Source organism: Asterias amurensis, chromosome 3 (assembly GCF_032118995.1).
Source record: "Asterias amurensis chromosome 3, ASM3211899v1".
Classification (NCBI taxonomy): Eukaryota; Metazoa; Echinodermata; class Asteroidea; order Forcipulatida; family Asteriidae; genus Asterias; species Asterias amurensis.
Genome location: NC_092650.1, coordinates 20,779,070 through 20,802,224, shown reverse-complemented (window position 1 = coordinate 20,802,224; position 23,155 = coordinate 20,779,070). Strand labels below are relative to the sequence as shown.

The 23,155-nt window shown below is 36.5% G+C and overlaps 1 protein-coding gene across 1 annotated transcript in view; it reads right to left on the bottom strand.

Annotated features, from left to right (window-relative positions):
• Nucleotides 1–1,384: 1,384 nt before the first annotated feature.
• The window catches only part of LOC139934526 (Y+L amino acid transporter 2-like), a 38,122-nt gene continuing 16,351 nt past the window's right edge, over nucleotides 1,385–23,155 (bottom strand). The window contains exons 7-11 of the mRNA XM_071928779.1: nucleotides 13,600–13,703; nucleotides 12,447–12,543; nucleotides 11,328–11,477; nucleotides 9,945–10,122; nucleotides 1,385–8,993 (exon numbers count right to left, since the gene is read on the bottom strand). Coding sequence (XP_071784880.1) covers nucleotides 8,929–8,993; nucleotides 9,945–10,122; nucleotides 11,328–11,477; nucleotides 12,447–12,543; nucleotides 13,600–13,703 — 594 coding nt within the window. The 3' untranslated portion in view covers nucleotides 1,385–8,928. The remainder of the gene's footprint in view (nucleotides 8,994–9,944; nucleotides 10,123–11,327; nucleotides 11,478–12,446; nucleotides 12,544–13,599; nucleotides 13,704–23,155) is intronic.

The window sequence follows — 23,155 nt, the reverse complement described above, 5'->3', positions numbered from 1 at the left end:
TTAACTTATTTAACTGTGAATAATTAAAATATGAGAAAGTTTTTTAGGGTTGAAGAAAGAAAGGCAGTTTGTCTAAAAAATATGCAAATATTTTAGAATTAGTCACAACCTCCATGGTCACGTTTTCTTTAAGTTTTTTTTTTTTTTAGCAGAGCGGCATAGGGCAATGTCGGGGATGGGCGAACCTTAGACTTGATTTCAAGTCTGCGATCACGGTTATTCCTCTGCATTAGCCATTTCAGGCAATAATGTATTGGCTATCTGGTAGACTAAAAGACTCGATCCCAGACTTGGAACAAAGTCTAAGTAAAAAAAAAAATTGAAAAGGTTTTTATTGTTTAAGACAGTTTTGTAAATAAGAATATTGAACCTTAAAAGCCACTCTAATTCAATTATATTAATAGTAACTCCAATTATCCCCTAACCATTCATAAGAAAATTGCCGTTCTGACCCAAGATATGTGGTAGCGTATTACACTTAAGAAGTTTAATTTGGACACCGCCTACACAAAGTATGGTGAACCTCTGAAGAAGAATTTGTTTTCATAACTACATAACTTTGAGTAAAATGATTCTCAAAATGATTAAACCAAAAGCCACTGTACTTCTAACCAAGTAAGTTGTTATTGCCATTAGTTTTAAGATTAACTTCTCTTTCATATCTGAATCTGATTTATAAAGTCAACAAAATGGAAACATCAAACCAAATCGTTGTAAATAAGAAAATGAAGAAAATTCTTAGACGTGGGAGGAAAACCCCGATATGGAAAACCCACGCACTCAGGTAGGGACTGGAACAACCCTATCCACATTTCCGTCTGATGACCCCAGTTCGAGGATAGAAACAGCGTTCACAGAGGTGGAAAGATAGGGGCAGAAACAACTGAACCAACATGACTACTACCATATGGAATACAGACTGTTCAAATAGCTCAGCAAATAAAAAATATTGAGCTTTCAAATCGACAAAAACTTAAAGACACTGGACACTATTGGAAAGACCAGTCTTCTCACTTGATGTTTCTCAACATATGCATAAAAGAAACAAACATGTGGAAATTGGTCGTCGAAGATGCGAGATATTAAGTAAAGGAAAAAAAAACACTCTTGTCACACGAAGTTGTGTGCTTTCTGATGCTTGATTTCGAGACCTCAAATTCTAAATGAGGTCTTGAAATTAAATTCGTGGAAAATTACTTTTTTTTCTCGAAAACTACATCACTTCAGAGTGAGCCGTTTCTCACAATGTTTTATACTATCAACCTCTCCCCATAACTTATTACCAAGTAAAGTTTTATGCTAATAATTATTTTGAGTAATTACCAACAGTGTCCACTGTCTTTAAACAACAGAGGTTGAAAGAAATCAAACTTGAGATAAAAAATCACTTACAACCTCTCGGTTCAAATTTATTGAATTTCTTTTAACAACTTCAAATTGCCACAGCAACAGTCATAGTTAAAGTTATTACTACCTTCACGTACTATACGCTTTGCTTCCAGCATTTATATGCAGATTTGCGTTCTGTACAATATACGACTGTGCAATTTCAGAAAGCTTGCAAAATAAAATAAGATGTTCAGTTTTCAATATGTGACTAACTTCAAATTATATGAACCACTTCAATTTACACAATTCCCTTTTTTCATCAACAATTGCGGCTAAAAATGTAAATAACTCTCATTATTCAGCTTGCAATCTTTAAAACGGAGCACAAAATGAAATTTAAAAGCAAAAATCTCCCAAAAAATGAAAACAAACATCTTTAGAAAGAAAGTATAACAAATTGAAAAAATGCTAAATATTTGGAAAAAATAATAACAGTAACTGTGAAATATTCAAAGCGATAATTTGTCTGGTGATTTAAATTCTACTTTAATGAATTTCAGTTTGTAAACAGATTTCATTCATAGGTAAGAAAGTGTTCATGGAAAACTCTTTCAAAACAATTTGATAAATATATCTAGAACATAATGAGCTGCATTATCTTTTTAAGAAAATATCCTGAACACCAAAAAAAAACTCTTTGGAATCCCAACAATCTTCATATTTAAAAAGGTTAATACGATGACATATTAAAACATCACACAAGCTTTAAAGGGACATTAAAGTGTCTGGGTACTTTCTTACACAATGTCCACAACTTACATTAAACTTGAACAGATTGAAGATAATGATAGTAGAAAGCTTCCCTTAAAATATTACTTGCTAATGTATTGTAGTTTTTATCATGTAAAAACGTAATAACCAGTTATGGTTAACTTTAACATACCATAACTGGTTAATACGTTTGTATTGCAAAATAATTTTCGTCTTACTGATAGTGAAACAAAAATTTTTTTTGTGACTTGTTTTTTTCTTCTCCTTTTCTAAAAACTAAGCACCTCAACAAGTAATATTACAAGGAAAGCTTTCTACCATCACTATCTTCTAACTGAGTAAGTTTAATATAAATCTGTGGACATTCTGTTTTGTGTTAAAAAAGTACCCACATCTGTTAAGAGAGAGTAAAATTAACAGCATAATTATGACTTACTCTCATAATTAGGACAAATTCATAACTATATGAACATATTTCATAAATATAAGTTAACTGGCACACATCACAATTATGACCCATTTTTGTTAGTCCAAATTATAAGTCATAGTTACAACTTTCTTTTATTCATCTCAATGTACCATTAATGCTTCCGTAAAACACAAAACGTTTTAAGATAAATAAACTCAAATGAGCAAAACAGAATCAAAATTGTACTCTGTGTTTAAAGGTTCCAGAAAAATACATAAATGAAATACCTCCTAATATTTCCAAAGAAAAAATGTCAAAGAGAAATGACCCCAAAAGAATATATCTGACCAGCTGCAAGTTAACTTTCCTTTTAACGAACACAAGTGGTCTATGTCAATTGATTCGCAAAATGTTCTGACAACCTTTAGGTATCTCCTCACTCTTACCCTAACCCCAACTGAAAACCCTAACCCTAATGACTAAATCACAGTTTCTTTTCGGAACAAATGAATGTTTGAACATAGGGCATATCGACCAATGCGAGTAAAAACATAATGCCAATATGTATGTACAAATAATATTAAAGTGCAGTGTTCAACTTACAGAAATTTCACTGCAAGTTGAACAAAATGTACAGCTTTTTTTATGTAATACTACAAGATTGAATTCTAAACATGCTTACGTCTAGCAATTACTACACATATTATGAACAATCCCCTGGCTTAGGGTCACAGGCAAACATTATTAAAGGGTCTATATTTTAGAGATGACTGCACTTTTTGATCGCAAAAGGATCAAATTCCCCTAGGGGTGGGTACCTTTAAAGCGTTTGGGTACTTTTTGAAGGACACAAATTGACATTGAATTTACACGGCTTGAAGATAATGATGGTAAAAAGCAGTGCTTACCTTAAAATCTTACTTGCTGATGTGCTGAAGTTTTCAAGAAATTAGTAAAACAATGTTACACAAATTATTCTAGCATTGTACATGCTGAAATAATTTTTGTCTCCTGACGAAAGCAAGTTATATTTTAAGGGAAGCTTTCAACAATCACTACCTTCAAACCGTTTAAGGTTAATGTTAATCTGTGACCATCGTACAAAAAGTATCAAAACCAGGACAATACCTTACAAAGTTTAGAGGTTGTGTTTTGTGGGTTTTATTCAGCACGACTTATATACTTTTTATATTGACAATTAAAATCTATACAAGTAAACGTACAATTCATGAACAGCTAAGTTAATATAGCAGACATGCAACTTTTTAATTGCCCACAAAACAAGAGAAAATGGCCAATCACACTTAACTTTTATACAGTGTTTTTAGTTTTCTATGGCGCTGTTTTGAAAAGAAATAGAGGAAATCAACAGATCAGCTGAACAGCTGCATGCCTGTGACAGAACTTTCATTTGCACTTTACGAACATGACTGCAAATCTGTTTGAAGAACACAAATTTTTACAAAAAGTTTAAACTATGATTCAAGGAAATTGTTTTTTCTTTTTTTTTCTTCTTTTTCAGAATCTTTTCTAGTCTGTGATTGTAACAAACAAAGTTGCATTGATTAGGCAAGACAGATACATCACTCATAATAAAATATCTGCGATACATATTTTTTTCTTCTCGACTATATTGTAATTTACAAATATTTATATCTAAAAGCCCGGTCACACGGGTCTCGATGACGAAAACGACCATGAGATTGTTAACAATGCAGGCCCTGGATTGGTTGAATGAGTGTGGACGTATTCCGCATGGAGCATTTCAACCAATATACCCCTTGCATAACCTAAGCGCTCATTGACACGCACTTTTCACACAAAAGGACAGCTATCGTCCAATCATTTGCCTTCTTGACCCTAGTGAGGTCGCTTTCTGACCCCAGTGACAGCGTTTTTTCAGTGTGTGACATCACATGCTAGAGGTCTATAGAATGCATTCTCTTTGCGTCGTGATCGTTATCGTTTCCGTTGTAGTGTGACTTGCCCTTAACTCTACAACTAACCCACAATACCTTTACTCACACTACAATCCATGCTTTCCTTTTTACTTTTAACATTATTTTCTTGTAAGATATATTTTTCCTTTTTTTATTTTTTTTTTTATTTTAAAAACCACACATACGTGCAGGAATTTTTTTTGCTTGCAGCACCATGACTGATTTTACATAGCACTTATGCAACTTGTTTAATAATAAACTTACATTATTGCTCAAAATCTTGTGCACTTATGCAACAATTTACATTGCTGTGACAATACTCATTGTTATTATAAGCAATATTTTCTGCTAAACAGCTTTAAGATATTTGACCCTGGCTATTCATTACATTATGATTTGCTGATTGAAATATACAGTCCAGAGGTTGGTTTCACTAGCAACTAGGACTAGTCCTGGGAGATAATAAAATCTTAAGGCTAGTCCTAAAATAAGGATGAGTAACTCTTCCTTACTCGAGATAAGACTAGCCAAAGGGGTCGATTTCACAAAGAACTTTGGACGATCTCTAGGACTCTTATCAAAAACTTAAGGCTAGTCCTAAAGTTAGGACGAGTACATGTAACTTGTCCTACATCGAGATAAGACTAGTCTTAACTCTTTGTGAAATCCACCAAAGGGGTCAGTTTCACAAAGATAGTCCTAACTTAGCATTAGTCCTACGACTCTTTATGAGTTATCAAAAACTTAAGGCTAGTCCTAAGTTAGGACGACTAACTCATCCTATCTCGAGATAAGACTAGTCCCAACTCTATGTGAAATCCACCTCAGATTTCACTTTGTGGTCATATTCTGTCTGTGACGATGCTTTCAAAGGCATTCAATACTTTTATATTACGTCATCAAATTGACACAATACTTGCTCAATATGATAGCTTTTACAACCCAAATAATTAATGCTTAATTTTGCATGCAAAAATCGAAATTCCAATATTTGTTTTGATGGAATCAACAAAACAAATATTTAAATGTACCATTTATATACAGTTTGTGTGTGAACTTTAGTCTTAAATAGAATAACCATCTGCTAATCACCTTAAATCCGTTAACAGTTTAGCTTCATGCTAGGAAGTTCAGAAATAGTTATAATTCCTCCACTAAGTTGTAGAGTATTTGCACTTTCAAAAGTGTCTCTAAACAACTTCCCAAAATGATTTCAACTTTATCGTCTAATCTTGTTCACTGTACCTAATTGCATTGATTTTTAAAAGTTTTAACTAAAAAAAAAAACAATTGATACAAATTAAAACAAATGAATAGAAACAAAGAAAAGGGTAGAATCCATTAAAACCCAGTTAACAGGTTTCCACAATAATGGTTTTTCAGAGAAACTCCCTAGTGAGATTTAATTGACAAAGCCACAGTCAAAGATGAAATGTGGGGGGACCTTTCTCTTTCTTTACACACCACCAATAGATGGTGCTACCATTTAAAATTTAAACTGTTAAGCTTTTGAAAATGATCAGATACATCATCACTTTCAAGTAAGTCATTACTTAGGGAACACTTTATAATGATAACAAAATCTTGTTCAGTACATGTATTTATTTTTGGAGTTCTGAAGTTGTCAAATGACTACACTTTCAAATGGGTTGGTCCCAAATATGCTTCCTTAAAATTGACAAATACACAGCGGGATTTACGATTGGAAAAGAGAACACAAAATAATGCTAGGCATTGGACACTATTGGTAATTACTCAAAATAATTATTAAAACCTTTCTTGATTACGAGTAATGGGGAGAGGTTCATAGTATAAAACATTGTAACTAACGGTGACATAGTTTTCGAGAAAGAAGTAATTTTCCATGAATTTGATTTTGAGACCCCAGGTTTAGAATTTGAGGTCTTGAAATCAAGCATCTGAAAGCACACAACGTGTGACCATGGTGCGACAGTAGTGGTTTTTTCTTTCATTAATATCTCACAACTTCGACAACCTATTGAGCTAAAATTTTCACAGGTTTGTTATTTTATGCATATGTTGAGAAACATCAACTGTGAAGACTGGTCTTTGATAATTACCAATAGTGTCAAATGTCTTTAAGAAACCTTTTTAACACCATTCCATCAGGGTTTTTTTTTTTTTTGCATTTTTTTCTTTTTCTCTTATATTTATATACAAATATATCTTTTTTATATATTTATTTAAATCCTTCACACAGTTCAATAAAAAAACTGTTGATTTATGTATCCAGAGGAAATACATTATATAAAGGAATATTTAAATAAATTAAAGCAAAATAAACTCAAATGGACTGAAATGCAATGAAAAAGTATGTGTTGTGGTTCACAATGACATTCTCAAAAGCTATATGAAATAAAACAATAAAAAGTAAAATGTTCAAAGTAACAGCTACAACAAAATAAGCTTAAATTACTCACAGTCATTGACATGGTAAATTAAAATTACCATGGTTTCTGATAAACAGATTTACCATCATGGTCATCAAATGACCTGTGGATTGTGTGACCTCTGACATGTTTACAAACTTTTGTACACAGGCCTAATAATACTTATCTATTACACATGTCAAATGACATGAAATGAGTCGATGCAAGGGCCGAGTAGAGGAGAGCCTTGGCAAGAAAGCAGGCCAAGCCAGAACAAAGTGGACAATGGCCTTAAAACTGACATGGTGATGGTGACGACATCCGACAGCACAAATGGTGCCAATAAGGGGATGCATTGTGAAGTTATATTCAGTTTTAGACGTGGGAGGGAAAACTCACACAATCAGCAGGGGACTGATAACCTGATCAACATGCAAGGCATCCGGTCTGAGGTGAGATTTGAACCAGGGTCCACAGACGTGACAGGCATGGAAAGAAACCAGTCAGCCAACCTAATTCCCCCCCACCTTCCCCCTTCACCCAATTTCATGGCTCTGCTTACCGTAAGACAAGAATTCAGCTTACGCCAAGCATAGTTAACACCAAGCATAGTTCACGGCTAAGCAGGGAATGTTTTTTTTGTGCGCATCTGACTCCACGTAACTAATCATCCTCCGCCTACACAGCTAGTGAAGAAATTTGGCGCTTGCGTAGAAAGCCGAGAATGGCGATCATGAGCGCACAAGTAAGCAGAGCCATGAAATTGGGCCTCAATCTTATTGTACATTCTGGGCAGCTGCGTTTCTTGTTTATACATAACTTAACTCTAATTTACAGTTAGTTAGCTTGACTTTGTGTGGCGGACAAAAGAGAGCAACATTTTAAACAACACAGAGACTTGCCTGCCAAAACTTGCCCAAAATTGGAACCAGGTAAACTATCCATGTATATACCTAGCCTTGGTGAAAGATGTTCTTATTGAGTTGGTCAATCTCTATGGTTATTACCGCCGTATGCCCTAAACACTCAACGCTATGACTATTCCACCAATAGAGGGCGTTTCTGGAAGCCGCGATCCCATTTTCTAGAGCGTGGTATTGTAACCTGGAAGTTTTCCAACAGCACCCATAGTAAAATGCGCAGCAAGGAAAAGTGGAGCGGGGAGTATCGCGATAGTTGGATGATAGTGAATAACAACGTCTTGTACCAAGTCTAGTCAATACCACCACATGTGGTTTCTGAATAGGCTACTTGTCCAATATGGGCTGTTGTTGCTGGTTTGAGTCCCTCAAGGTTCTATCATAGGACTACCTGATGGTCAGTCCACTTCAGTTTGCTCATGGTTGATGACACCGCAGATTTCAGGACTATACCACCACCGACACAACACAACCTTGCCGGTTGCAAAACAGGCAGGTGGAAGCGTCCTGGCCGAGCGGTTAAGGTCATCGCCACCGAACTCAAGCTCTGACCTGTTCAAGGGAGTATGTGTTCGGGAGTCGTGACACTTGTGTCCTTAAGCGAGACACATAACCACTGCTTCGTCTTTCGGATGGGACGCAAAGCTGTAGGTCCTGTGTGTTGTTATAAACAACTATCAACGCACGTAAAAGACCCCAGTACACACTTATCTTATCGCAAAGAGAAGGGGTTCACCCTGGTGTGTCTGGCAGTGCGACTATCTTCAATCATGAAGGCTGCACTAGAAAGGAAGAAGAAGAAGAAGAAAGGCTGTTTCCCCCTGCCAGTTTCCAACATGACCAAGTTGCACATGTATTAAAATGGTCGTATCCAAGGAACTGTGTACAATACGGAAATCTTAAAAATAAGTCCCAGTGCTCTTCATTCACCTTAAACTTAAAATCTGGAACGCTAAACGTAAAAGTGGTAGTGTAAGGTTCTAGTTAATGTGCTGCGAAGACTTTAAGTTCACTCAAACATTTTGTTTTCATCACTTTTTTGTTAATTCATCGGCCGGGGGAAACACTGGCACCTCCAAACAACTGGTGGGGGAATGACCGACTGGATGATATTTGAGATGGAGATTGATGAACTGAGGGGAAAAGGAACTACCTAGGTATCCTAGTCTTTAGTCTTGTTTCGATTCTTCAGAGACGCACACCAGAACTTTTTGCATCCATTCCGTAAATCCACCTAGAAAACAAACAAATAAACGACAGAAAATCAATACCACTTAAAGGAACACGTTGCCTTGGATCGGACTAGTTGGTCGATTAAAAGCGTTTTTAACCGTTTGTTTATATGAAATGCATATGGTTGGATAGATAATTTAAAAGTAGAATATCTTGATCCACACAAATTTGCCTCGGAACTGCCAGGTTTTCCTTTTACTTTGCGAACTAACACGGTTGGCCATTTATGGGAGTCAAAAATTTGACTCCCATAAATGGCCGACCGTGTTAGTCGACAGGGTAAAAAGAGAACCTCGCAATTTGGAGGCATATTAGTGTAGACCATTGTATTCTACTTTTACAGCATCTTTCTAACCATATACATTTTATAACAAACGGTTAGAAATGCTTTTTATAGACCAACTCGTCCGATCCAAGGCAACATGTTCCTTTAATTTAATATAAAATCACAATATTTAAATATTCTCAAAAACAGTTTTGATAATATTTTCACAGATTGCTCGCCTAGTAATAAGTATATTATGATTAAAAAGCACAGGATGTGTATAATTTATAATTACTTTAATGTAATAATCAACTTTTATTCTAATGCTTAACTTAATTTATGTTATTAATCTGAAGATTGATTGCTTGGTAATTTAATTTATTGCCCGATAGATTGATTGATTGATTGATTGATTTAATTATTGCCTGACAAACGGATTGATTGGTTTGTTTATAATATCAATAACTGGCACCCCCGAACAAAGATTTTGACAAAATAGGGACACCGCCAAAATAGGGCTAGACAGCTAAGTTGAAAGAGCGCCGTTAATCCGGAGGTCATTGGTTTGAGTTCCACTCCAGTAATTGTTTTAGTTCAACCCCAAAACCATAAAACAAAAACCCCAAATTTATAATGTCAGTTTCCCTTGTGGTTTACATTGATATAAAAAAAAAAGAAGAGACTTACGAATGGCGTTGGTCAGCCACTCTGGTTTATTCGTCCAGTAAACTCCAAACAGGTAGATTGGGACTCCTGTACAGATGATGCCTGTACCGATGATTGTATCGATGGGTGCCGCAATAAAACCCATCAGGACCAAGAATAAACACATGATGAAGAAAATAATCGGCAGGATAATTGGCACCTAGAAAAAAAGAAGCAAACAAGAATATTTGAGTAAGATTTTGTGAGGCTCTGCATGTTGTTATTACCATTACCATTACCATTACCATTACCATTACCATTACCATTACCATTACCATTACCATTACCATTACCATTATCATTATCATTATCATTATCATTATCATTACCATTACCATTATCATTATCATTATCATTATCATTATCATTATCATTATTATTATTATTATATCATTTCCTTTCTGCAATCTACGATACATCCTATAGAGCTGGATCCAGACTATGGATCTGAGGTGCTATTTAATGGACAGTATTCTGCGTAAAATGTGGTCTGTGCCGAGAAGTGCTATCTTCTGTTTAATTTTTGTTGTTAAAATTTCAAATTTCTCTGCTTAAAGGCAGTGGACACTATTGGTAATTACTCAAAATATTTATTAGCATAAAAACTTACTTGGTAATGAGTCATGGGGAGAGATTGATAGTATAAAACATTGAGAAGTAACGTAGTTTTCGAGAAAGAAGTAATTTTCAATAAATTTGATTTGGAGACCTCACGCTTAGAATTTGAGGTCCCGAAATCAAGCATCTAAAAGCACACAACTTGGTGTAACAAGGGTGTTTTTTCTTTCATAGTTATCTACTCGCAAGTCCGACGACCAATTGAGCTCAAATTTTCACAGGTTTGTTATTTTATGCGTGTGTTGAGATACACCAAGTAAGAAGACTGGTCTTTGACAATTACCAATAGTGTCCAGTGTCTTTACGTAGCACAATGAAATTGGGCCCAGTAAACTGGACCGCTCGGCATTAAAGCCATTATACACTTTCGGTAAACAGTATTGTCCAAGTCCCACACTTCGTGTATCACAACTTATATATAAAATAACAATCCTGTGGAAATTTAGGCTCAATCGGACATCGGAGTCGGGAGAAAATAACGGGAAAACCCACTCCTGTTTTCGCGCATTTCGCCGTGTCATGACATGTGTTTATAACAAATCCGTAATTCTCGTTAACGAGAATTTATATTGTTTTACCGTTTTCTCAAAAAGTAAAGCATTTCATGGACTAATATTTCAAGAGAAGTCTTTCACCATTACCTTCTGTAAACCCTGTAAATTATTTGTAAATCTGTGAACTTTTTTTTTTTTTCTGTACCGAAAGGGTCCAATGGCTTTAAAACAGAAGTAGAGTGTTTTAGCGTACCTTGACGGGCCTGGCCATATCAGGTCTTTTCCAGCGCAGATAGAGCTGGCCTGCGATGGAGGAACCGGTTGCCAACCATGTTACAAAGCTGAAATAATTGATGAGCTGACCAATGTTACCCGCAGGCATGTACAACAGAGTTAGGCAACACTGTTTAAGAGGCAGAATGGAGGAAACAATAACAATTAGTGCCAGGAAGGTAATGCATTTGGTCATCATTCTTTTCACAAATTAAAGGAACACATTGGCTTGGATCAGTCGAGTTGGTCTTTAAAAAGTGTTGTAACAGTTTGTTATAAAATGCATATGGGTGAAAGATCTTGTTTAAGTAGAATACAATGATCCACACAAACTTGCCTCAAAATTGCACGGTTTTCCTTTTACCTCGTCGACCAACACGGTCGGCCATTTATGGGAGTCAACTTTTTGACTCCCATAAATGGCCGAGCGTGTTAGTTTGCACAGTAAAAGGAAAACCACCCAATTTCAAGGCAAATTTGTGTGGGTTATTGTGTTCTACTTTTAAAACATCTTTAAACGGTTATAAACGCTTTTTGTAGACCAACTCGTCCAATTCAAGGCAACGTGTTCCTTTAATGGCAATTTCAACTTACTTAAGATGTACACATGTACAGTAGCTTATGATAGTGTAGAGCGTTTTGAGAATCACTTCACTTCGAAGTAATGTTGTTAAGGAAAAATAAATCAGTTTTAATCCCCCAAATTTGAATCTGAGAACGGTACTGACGATGAGGTTGCTCAGATTGTGTATTCCAATTACGAATCAATCTTTCTGCATGGACATAACTGCTCCAGATTTTATGAGGTTTTTTTTTTAGGGGGGGGGGGGGTGGGATGGGGGTTAGCCGGGGTCAACTGACCATTAACAAAAGAAGGGCTTTCCAAATTTGTTTCGGGTGTTACCAAACATCAACTATAAGCCAGTTTGGAAAATGTCAACAAGGGGCACCTACAGCGATAGCACTGGGGCAAGTGTTGTAGCCATGGTGGGTGGGCCTCCCCAGCACTCACAATTACAACCCTGCCTGGGGCACCCTCAGTGGGATCCCTAAGTTTAACTGAGTTTACTCAAGACCTGCTACTAGATGCAATACTCACCGTAAAGATTAGAGATGGTGTAGGTGTCTTTCTCTTCACACTGATCATGGCTAGAGCTTCCGGCAGATGGCCATAACGAGCACCTACAAAGTAGATCCTGAAAAGACAACAGAGATATGATTGTTAAAGGAACACGTTGCCTAGGATCGGTCGAGTTGGTCTTTGAAAAGCGTTCTGTAACCGTTTGTTATAAAATCGATTTGGTTAGAAAGATGTTGTAAAAGTAGAATACAATGACCTACACAAATATGCCTTGAAATTGCGTGGTTTTCTTTTTACCTCGTCGACTAACACAGGCGGCCATTTATGGGAGTCAAGTTTTTGACTCCCATAAATGGCCGACTGTGATAGTTCACGACGTAAAATGAAAACCGTGCAATTTTGAGTGATACTTGTGTGGATCATTATATTCTACTTTTAAAACATCTTTCCAACCATATGCATTTCATAACAAACGGTTTCAAACGCTTTTTATAGACCAACTCGTCCGATCCAAGGCAACGTGTTCCTTTAACTTTTGTAAAACTAATAATATAAATAATAGCGGCTTCTTATAGCGCTCATATCCGCCACTCAGTGAATGCTCAAGGCGCTTCAACATTCAGTATTAAAGTGGCACTTCATTTGAATTACTCCTTTTACATAGCGCCATGTTGACTCCCCAAATGACGGACAGTAGCAGCATCGTTAACAAATTTGTACGATTTACACAAAATCCTTCACAACAATGCTCCAGAATACCTCATCAACCTTATCCACCGATACACCTCAGCACACACCCAGAATGCGTTCTTTTGAGCTCATGATGCTTCATCAACCCAAGACTCCTCAACCGCCAAGAGCGCCTTGTTTAGGCGAATACCGGCGCTATACTAAGTATTCTTTATTATTTATTATTATGTGCCGTCAGTGCAAGATGTCTACAGGGAACAAGGTATTGACTCCAAAAGACCTTTATCATGCTGTCACCATCTTGGTCATGTTACCTGTTTCCAATAAAGGTAATGAATGCTAACATTTACTAACATGGCACCAGACTATTATTTCGTCCAGCCTCAGTTTGGTTACAATGTGCTGGAATGGACAGAAAATCAAGATGGCCACACCGTGATAAAGGTCTTTGTCCCCAAACTAATTTTGAACTAAAACTTACCTGGATCCTGTGAGCAGAAGACCATTCACTCCACCGAAGGTAGATAGAGCTACCGACACCGGCATGACCCATGCCATTGGGCCCAAGAGCTTCATACCAAATGTCTGCATAGGGCGAGAGGAAACAACAAGTGGAATTTAAGTACCAAAAAGGAAACCAGGTATTAAGTTTTGAGGCAATGCATGGCAAAGTCTCACTGTATACATTTTATTGGTTTGAGATTTTGTTCAGTGAGAACTTGTTTTGCTATTAGTTCTGCTGCTGCAAAGTAGATTTCAAATATATTGACACAGATAATTGATGAAACAGGGAGACAGACAAAATACGACTAGATAGCTCAGTTGGTAAGGCAACGGCATTCTAATCAGGAGGTCGTTGGTTCAAATCCCGGTCTAGTCATTTTTTTCTTTGTTCAACCCCAAATCATTATAATGCTTATTTACATTTACATTTCGTTCATGTCAACATCAATCAATACATTGTGATAATGTTGTTCATAATAACTTGTATTAAATAAACTTAATCCAGTTAATGAACAATAAACAGAAAATAGTTTGACCTAAACATGTAGGAAAAAGAACAAGCAAAAGTTTTTTTCCCTCTTCCCTAAAGACAAGGACAATTTACACAAAAACATACACAAACAAACACCAGGGACATGGACATTATGTATGAGTGAGGACTGGGCAATAGATAGATAAATAATTACTACTAAAAAAATAAAAAAAATAAAAGCGAGTAACTATGCCTTAAACCATAATCACTATACTCAGGCTAAAAGAGACTTGACTGGGTGTTAGAGTAACTCCCTTCTTAACCTTGTACTGTTATTTATCAGTCTGCGAGCATTCCCCCCAACCTTGTACCCTGCTAACTACATGTAGTTATTGATCAGTCTGCTAGCATGCTTGCCTAGAATCACGTTGGTTGCAAAACACCTGCTGCACAATTCTTCATTATATGTGAAAACATTTGGTCTGCATTGATCTTTCCTGTGGCTGTTGTTTCCATAAACAGAAAGTACTTCATTGTGTTTTCGAAAGAACATTCATTTATCATGTTTTCATTCTGTTTATGTCAGAGTAATTTATTGCCTTTAAAATGACTTTAACATGAAGTATACATTGAACCTGCAATCCATCAAATGCCAACGCCCAACCCTACAAAGGAAACCGACATAAACAAACTCTCTCTCTCTCTTTTTCACTCTATTTGTGAAGCCCCGTGTCCTTGGCACATGTCCAAATATTGACTGAAAGTTCTAGTTAACACATCTTTACACTATCAGTAATTACAATCAATAATTCAACCTCATCCCCATGAACAGTGCAACTATTGATCTATCTCCTCGCTTAACCCCTGGCGGGAGACACAGACAAGCAATGTTGACTCAAAGTGGTTGTGTTGTGAACAATTTTTTTAGCACTTAAAAGGTGATTTCATATACCTTATTGGGATGGAAAACAAAACAGAAAAGGGGAAACAAAGGGTAACCATGGGGGATTCTTAAGACTAGGTAGACTGGGCCCCTGTCTTTACTTGCAAGGGTAAAAGACAGGTACTTGCTATTCAGATCCAGTGATTTCATTGGATAAATGCAGTGACTAAAAGCTTCCGTATCTGTGTGTTTTGATTGGTCTGAGGTTATGTTTGTGCAGCTGACAAACATCACCTCGGACCAATCAAAACACAGATACGGAAAGCTTAATTTCGGTCATCTGCATGCTGTGTCCACGTACGTATGTATTGTATACAGTACATGAATGTGCATATATACATGTACTGTATACTTTTTGTGTGCAGAATTTGACTGCGTATCTCTATCTGAAATGAATGTTGGTGAAAGGTGAAAATTGACGGGGATTGACCTGTAGCTACAGGCCACTCTCTGGCATTATTCCCGAGCCTCAAAGTGTGACGTCAGATATTCAGCCTAAAGACTAAAGTGCTCCACATGGAATTTCATGTACAACGTCTATGTGAGATGGAATGGATCAGCCACAGGCCCAAACATGAACATTAGTTACACAATTCCAGGGGGTTACGATAGAGCCCCGGTTCACTGAGATAAAATGGCACGGCGAGATCGATACACACGTATGGGAAAAAGGTTGTGAATACATTCATTGATAACTAAAAGGTGTGAGTTTGTCAGAATGATTTCTACAAACAAAAAACAAATCCAACAGATGGCATTATTTTATTGAATGGAAATGATGAAGAATCAATCAACTTGTGACACATTTCTATCCTAAACATTGTGAAGAGATTTGACAGACCTTGAAAATAATGTTTTTTTAAGAAAAACTTTTTATTTTTATTTTTAGCGCTTTAAACATGCTGCGGAATAAGCCTCGAAGCGGTAGAACATTAGTCTGGCACTGAAATTGAATGACACTTGAGACATTCTCATACTTTGCTCTGGCACTTCTGTTTCTTTATGCTGAGATTGAAGTGGTTAAATTATTTTGAGCAGTATAAGAACATTCTTCAAAGTTATAGAAATTCTGAGAACAACGCCTACATACAATTTACTTTCACAAAATCAGTTTAGTTGTTAACTAACCAGACACAAACCATCTCTGGACTAAACAACTTTTTCTTTTCTTTTTAGGGGAGGGGGTGTGTGGAAGTTTATAAACTGAACTGAACGGACTAAAGTGGCACAGGTTTAGAAACCACAAGCGAGAAAACTGGGTTAACTTTTTAAAGTTTTGAAACAGTTGGAAATAAACTTTTGAACTTTGCAGGCTACCTTTACAATATTCCCCAAATTAGCCCAATTTTCATTTCACTTCAGAACTGTAATTGGCTAACAGTTCACAGAGAGTTTAAAACCTAGATACCCCCCCCCCAAAAAAAAAAGTATAATTTATGTAGTAACTTATGAAACTTTAAGTTTGTGGACGTGAAAGTATAATTTATGTAGTAACTTATGAAACTTTAAGTTTGTGGACGTGCTCGTTAAACCTTTCAGAATAATAGCCTATTTTTGTTTGAAATTTGATTAAGGCAAAAATTAGCTGGTTCTTGTTGGGATCAAGGGATGTCATCGTGCAAGGTTTGTTTCATTTCATGTCCCGCTGTGTTTTTATCCGACAATAAATGATGTCTGGGTTTTTTTTCCCTTTCAATATCATTAAGAGAGGGTCATACATTATAATGCAAGGCCCAATTTCATAAATCCGTTTAGCAGAAATTGGCGCTTAGCAAATTGTTCTTCTTTGCAAAAATTTACTGGAACCAGTTTCAAACATATATACTATACCTTTCTATGATATTTTGGCAGCGTTACCTTTTTCTGCTCAGCAAACTTTCTATGTGCTAAGCAATTTGTCTGTGCTTTACGTGTGTACATTAAGTAAACATATCTGTTACCACTTCTTCCGGTGGTCAGGCTTTTGACAATTACTTCAGAACAATATCTTGTCAAGTCAATACTGCAAATTATTTTAAAAAGTGAAATATCCCTTTACCCCCCCCCCCCCCACCTAATGCCAAATGCCAAGTGCAAAATAAAACCTTCAGTAAAAGATTGATAGGCCACTGTTGCACTGTTGTTCATGGTAAACAAACACAAATTGTCATCTTTCTAAGATTTCAAGTTTCAACGAAACAAACCCTTCCACTGCTTCGCAAAGTTTGTTTACTTGTTACAAGCTTCCATGGAAACTAGCCCGTCTGGTATTCTAACCTTCCAACTTCACATCCTGTTCAGGCACAGCCTGAGTTCGTCCTAGGTTGTTTGGGTGATCTAGTTATTTGACATGCTTTAAAAGGTGCTGGGCACTATTGGTAAATACTCAAAATAATTGTTGGCATGAATTACTTGGTAATGAGCAATGGAGATCTGTTGAAGATAAAACATTGTGAAAAACAGCTCCCTCTGAACCTTAAGTAGCGTAGTTTTTGAAAAAGAGATCATTTTCCACTCAAATATTTAAAGACTTCAGGCCTTAAGCCTTTTATTAGGCATCTGAAAGCAAACAAATTTGTGCAACCGAAGGATGTTTTTCCTTTCATTATTCTCTTGCAACTTCGATGACCAATTGAATCAAAATTTACACAGGTTTGTTATTATTTTGTTGGGATACACAAAGTGAGAACACTGGTCTTTGACTGTAATACCAAAGGTGCATAGTAGTTCAATAGCTAAACGCAACAGACAGATTATATTGATACAAAGTTGAAAAACAGCCAACTATGTAATCGGACTCTGCTAATGGAAAGAAACAGAAAGTACCAAGATAATTTTTAGGGGGGGAGGGGCTGGAGGAGGGGGGTTACATCCAGCCTACTGTTCACAACAGGTGTAGTGACACTGATGCCATTCTTAGCGATTAACCCATTTGAGGTAAATGAACTTTCTTTGAACTTGCTGACAGACAGGAAAGCTGAATGTGTCTGAGAAAACAAGAATTTCTTTGCCTTCTTTGAATAAGGGCGACGCGGCGTCAAAACTAACCTACTGCCCACCAAAATGGTGAGTGTGGCACAGTCGCTACGTGTGATGTGCGTGCAAGGGTGCAATAGGGACTAAAAACCCAGTCAAAGAAAATCCAGCAGGATTCAAACTCGGGGTCTCAGAGGTGGAAGGCGTCGCAAGATACCATTATGCCAACCCAACAACCACACACTTAAATCAACCTGCTGAGAAGTGAACCAAAACGACTCCTTTGGAGGTAATTTTTTTAAACCAAAGAGCAGGAAAATAGAGGCCACAAGCTCCAGATGTCCTCCAACTATTGCGACAAAAACCCCCCCCCCCCCCACCCCCCATTCAATGCGATGACCAAGGGACCTTGCATCCTTAGATTAAGTATAACCTTCACGGTATTCAATATTGAAAGAAAATGGTTGACAATTATGTCGGGTACTTTGATGCTTCCATTGCTATTAAATTGAATCCAATAGAAAAGAAAGAGTGTATTTATATTCACGACAGTATTTCACTGAACCACGACTGTGGCAATATTTGATACTTGAAAATGCTACATCTGCTGGCATTTGTTCCATATTTCTGTACATTTCAACTGCAGGATTCAGACATTTAACTCGACCATAATTTTTTAACTGTTCTGTTCAAGGAAAGAAATCAAACTTAGTCATGGGATGTATGGTGTACAGTCGAAACTGCTATAAGCTTGGGCGATATCACGATATTATCGAATATCGCGATATCAATTTGGAAACAATTTCGATATTGGATGGATTTGGTTTTAATTGAAATATCGATATATCGCGATATATCGCAATATCGATAAAATATCGCGATGTATTTCCTAGCTGAGACATCTTGCACCCCATAGGTTTGGAGTAAAACCAGAAGAATAGGTCATTAGAACACCTCTCTTAAGTATGACTGTCTCTTCTACAACTTTCACTTGGAGTTTGAAGACTGATGATGTCAAATTTCATTAATCGCGATTATATCGAATATCGCAATATATTGTCGGCGATATATCGTGAATAAAATAAATCAATATCGCCCAAGCTTAAACTGCTATTGCCATTTCATTAAGTAATGTTCATTAGTTTGCTTATATATCTTTTTGAAGCAGCTTTTGACAGTACATGTAGAAAGGGTTTTGAGAATCATTTACATTTGAAGTAATGTGGTTATCGAAAAGATATATCAGTTTTTAACCCCAAAAATTTGAATCAGAGAAGTTTTACTAAAAGCAATGCTTCTCAGCTTGTGCATTCTAGGGATTATTCTTCCTCCCGCGCATGGACATTATTCGCTCCAGATTTTCGGTGATATCTCAAAAACGTGAGCACGTGATTAAAACAAACAAACAAATCCAACAACCAAAGGTATGTACATTGCCTTGAGAGGGTCAATGTACTTTTTGTAGGGCAAAAAACACAAAGTCCACAGATTAACATTAAATTACAACAATGTCATGAAAATATTGTTTGTCTCAGTTATCATGAGACAAAATTACTTTAGCATGCAAAAAAGTATTTTCATGACATTGTTAATACTCATTTCTCAATAACTACAGCACATCAGCAACTTATTATGTTAGAATACGCTTTCTACTATCATAATCTTCAAACAGTGTAAGTTTAATGTAAATCTGTGGACATTGTGTTTTGTGTTACAAAAAGTACCCAAATCCTTTAAAGGCAGTGGACACTATTGGTAATTTCTCAAAATAATTATCAGCATTATAACCTACTTGGTTAAGAGGAATGGAGAGCTGTTGATAGTATAAAACATTGTGGGAAATGGCTCCCTCTAAAGTAACATAGTTTCCGAGAAAGAAGTAATTTTCCACGAATTTGATTTCAAGACTTCAGATTTAGAATTTGACGTCTCGAAATCAAGCATCTGAAAGCACACAACTTTGTGTGACAGGGGTGTTTTTTCCTTTATTATTATCTTGCAACTATTGACCGATTGAGTACAAATTTTCACAGGTTTGTTATTTTATGCATATGTTGAGATACAGCAAGTGAGAAGACTGGTCTTTGACAATTACCAATAGTGTCCAGTGTCTTTAATACAATAATAAAACAAGAGCTGTATTGGCTTATTTCGTTTCAAACTGCAGTAATTAAAACGCTGAGGAAGTTTAATTAACTGAAGGGGTTGATGAATTGGAACATGCAGATGGACAAACAACTCTCCCTTTGTAGTCACAGCATCATTAACAAGTGTTTATTATCAAAAGCTGCAGAAAGGTGGTGGGAACGAACCTTGATTATGTAACATCGTCGTCCGAATGAGATGCAATTGTCGGCGAAATGGTCAAGTGATCAATGTTTCCTGACGTTGTTCTGTAATTACCCATTGTTTCTCCCCAAGCAACCGGGAGTATCTTGTTACTTTTCTTCCAGAAGTTAATTAAGCTTCACACAAATGAAAAACATCATTAATAAGCCCATTTTGACGTCACAAAATTTGTTATTGGGAATGCCATAAATTTACGATCAAGCAGATTCATAAAATTTGGCCCAGCAAGCCAAATCATTCCAGGGCAAGCCATTTCATGAAAAAGACTTCCCAAGTGATTTTTCATCAATTTATTCAAGCTGTTTCGCAAAAATACCTGGTATATAACATATGCCACACACATTCATTAACATTACTGTTTGTGTTGATATTTCGTTGACCTTCAAAAAGATAAATTAATAAGGGAGCTTTATATTCAGATCGTTGTCACTGATTGCCACTCACCATCAGACTCGAAAGACATTTTCCTATCAAGCGGGAAGGGGGGGGGGTTGGGGGTTGGAGGGAGCGAAGTTAGAGGTCAATTAACTCTCTGATAATTACAGTAGCACGTAACATCTTTACCATGTGGCAGAGATGTGTTACAAGGTTAACGAGCATCATTACCATCATTTACATACAATAATCCTGATTTATAGGTTATTTCAAAGTCCATGTAGGCGTATGTGCCTGAGAGGACTGTGAACATTTATAATGAGATCATTTAGTCTCGTTATCTTGAGAACAAAAACAGGTGTTGATTGTGGGCTGATTATGGCAAATGATGCTACAACAAGTAGAGAGATAAGTGAACATGAATTTTGCAGTTTTGTGAAAATGCACGGACAAACCGCCAATCAGAACATGCTTCAGTTTAGCTTTGTATTGTCATTTAAGGCTCTGAGAAAGATAAGACTCGACTTTAATCGAATGAGGCCATTATCATTTTCTGAATTTATACCACTTTTTAATTTGTGGTTTGTTGGTATTTAATTATTTAATTCTTTATTATTATTTTTTTTGTAATTTTGTTTTCTTCATTTTTATGTTATTTTATTTAATTAATTATTTGTTTACTTTTTAAATGTGTACTTGTATTTTGAAAAAATTACTTGTTTTACTTTTCATTTATTTATTTAAATGTTCCGATGTGTATTCCAAAAACGAAAATATTTGTCCTCAGTGGACATAACCGCTCCAGATTTTCAGCGATATCTCAAAAACGCTTCCACCTTTTGAAATGAAATATTTGCAGGTTAGGATTGACCCTTGGCAAGCGCGTCATACGCGACGACTTCACTGATTAACGCACAGCATAGAGTTATATTTAAGAACGCACAGTTAAATTGCTCACCAGTATGGCGTTTTCAAGATTTTTCTGATGACGTCAGGTGAATTGGGTCAATACTTTGCCTTTCTTAACTTGTTGCCCTTTGCCTTTTTTTTTTTTTGTAAAGGGAATTGCTATTTCTTTCAGTCATGAAATGCGCTATATAAGAATTAGCTATTATTAATATAACTATTATTTGTAACAATAATAAAACAAGAGCTGTATACTATACAGTATACTTTTCCTCAAAACTTATGAAAACTCAGATCATGTTTAATATACTTCCTGTCGCTAACAACAATTGTAAAATCAAAACATCCCACATGAAGTCTCACAGACTAAAACCGTTTACTTCCTCAAAAGAATTCATTTCCTCTATTCCTAGACCTGAGGAAGAGCCTGGCACTGATCCATTATCCCCCCCCCCTCCCCCCAGGGAAAATTGGCATCATCTACCAAGGCGCTATATAAATGGTATTATTATTATTATTATTACAACTAAATTATTGCCATTGGCACTGATTCCTAACTGACTGGAAAGTCCCTCCAAATTACCGACAGATATCATTTCCACCATTGGCAAGTTTTCTTTTCTGTCTTTCAAGTAAACAGCTGCCGCTAGTTTGCCACACATTTGTTTTGCCAGACGAGTGCGATTTATTCCATCCTGGAAACTAGAGTACAAACATGTAGGTCTTTTTGTTTGGCAGCAATTAACTTGAGGGGTCATTCTTGACAGATTTGTAAATAACCAGATATGTCAAGTTGAGAACTGAAGTCCCCAAAAATCTAAGTTAAAGCCCGAGTTATTTAAAACAACATTAAGAGACACGGCCTTCATCACAAGGACACGGACTGCCACTTCAAGGTGAGGGCTAAAACTGATTTAGGCAGTAGACCCGAGTCAACTTCCACCAGGTCCAAGTTTAAAGTCTTAGAGGTTTTACACTACCAAAAGTCTTTGAGGTTTAAACACTACTACCAAATAAGTAAAATATTGTGCAAAATATTTTTCGGGTTTTAAGTTGTTAGTCACGGTCAAAATTGAAAAGGAGGACATGTCAAAGTTTGACGCCCTCGTCAGCAATTGGTCAAAGTTTGACATTCTCGTCAGCAATTGGTCAAAGTTTGACACCCTCGTCAGCAATTGGTCAAAGTTTGATACTCTTGTCAGCAGTTGGTCATAATTTGACACCCTTGTCAGCAATTGGTCAAAGTTTGATACTCTTGTCAGCAATTGGTCAAAATGTGACACTCTCATCAGCAATTGGTCAAAGTTTGACACCCTCGTCAGCAATTGGTCAAAGTTTGATACTCTTGTCAGCAGTTGGTCATAATTTGACACCCTCGTCAGCAATTGGTCAAAGTTTGATACTCTTGTCAGCAATTGGTCAAAATGTGACACTCTCGTCAGCAATTGGTCAAAGTTTGATACTCTTGTCAGCAATTGGTCAAAATGTGACACTCTCGTCAGCAATTGGTCAAAGTTTGACACTCTCGTTAGC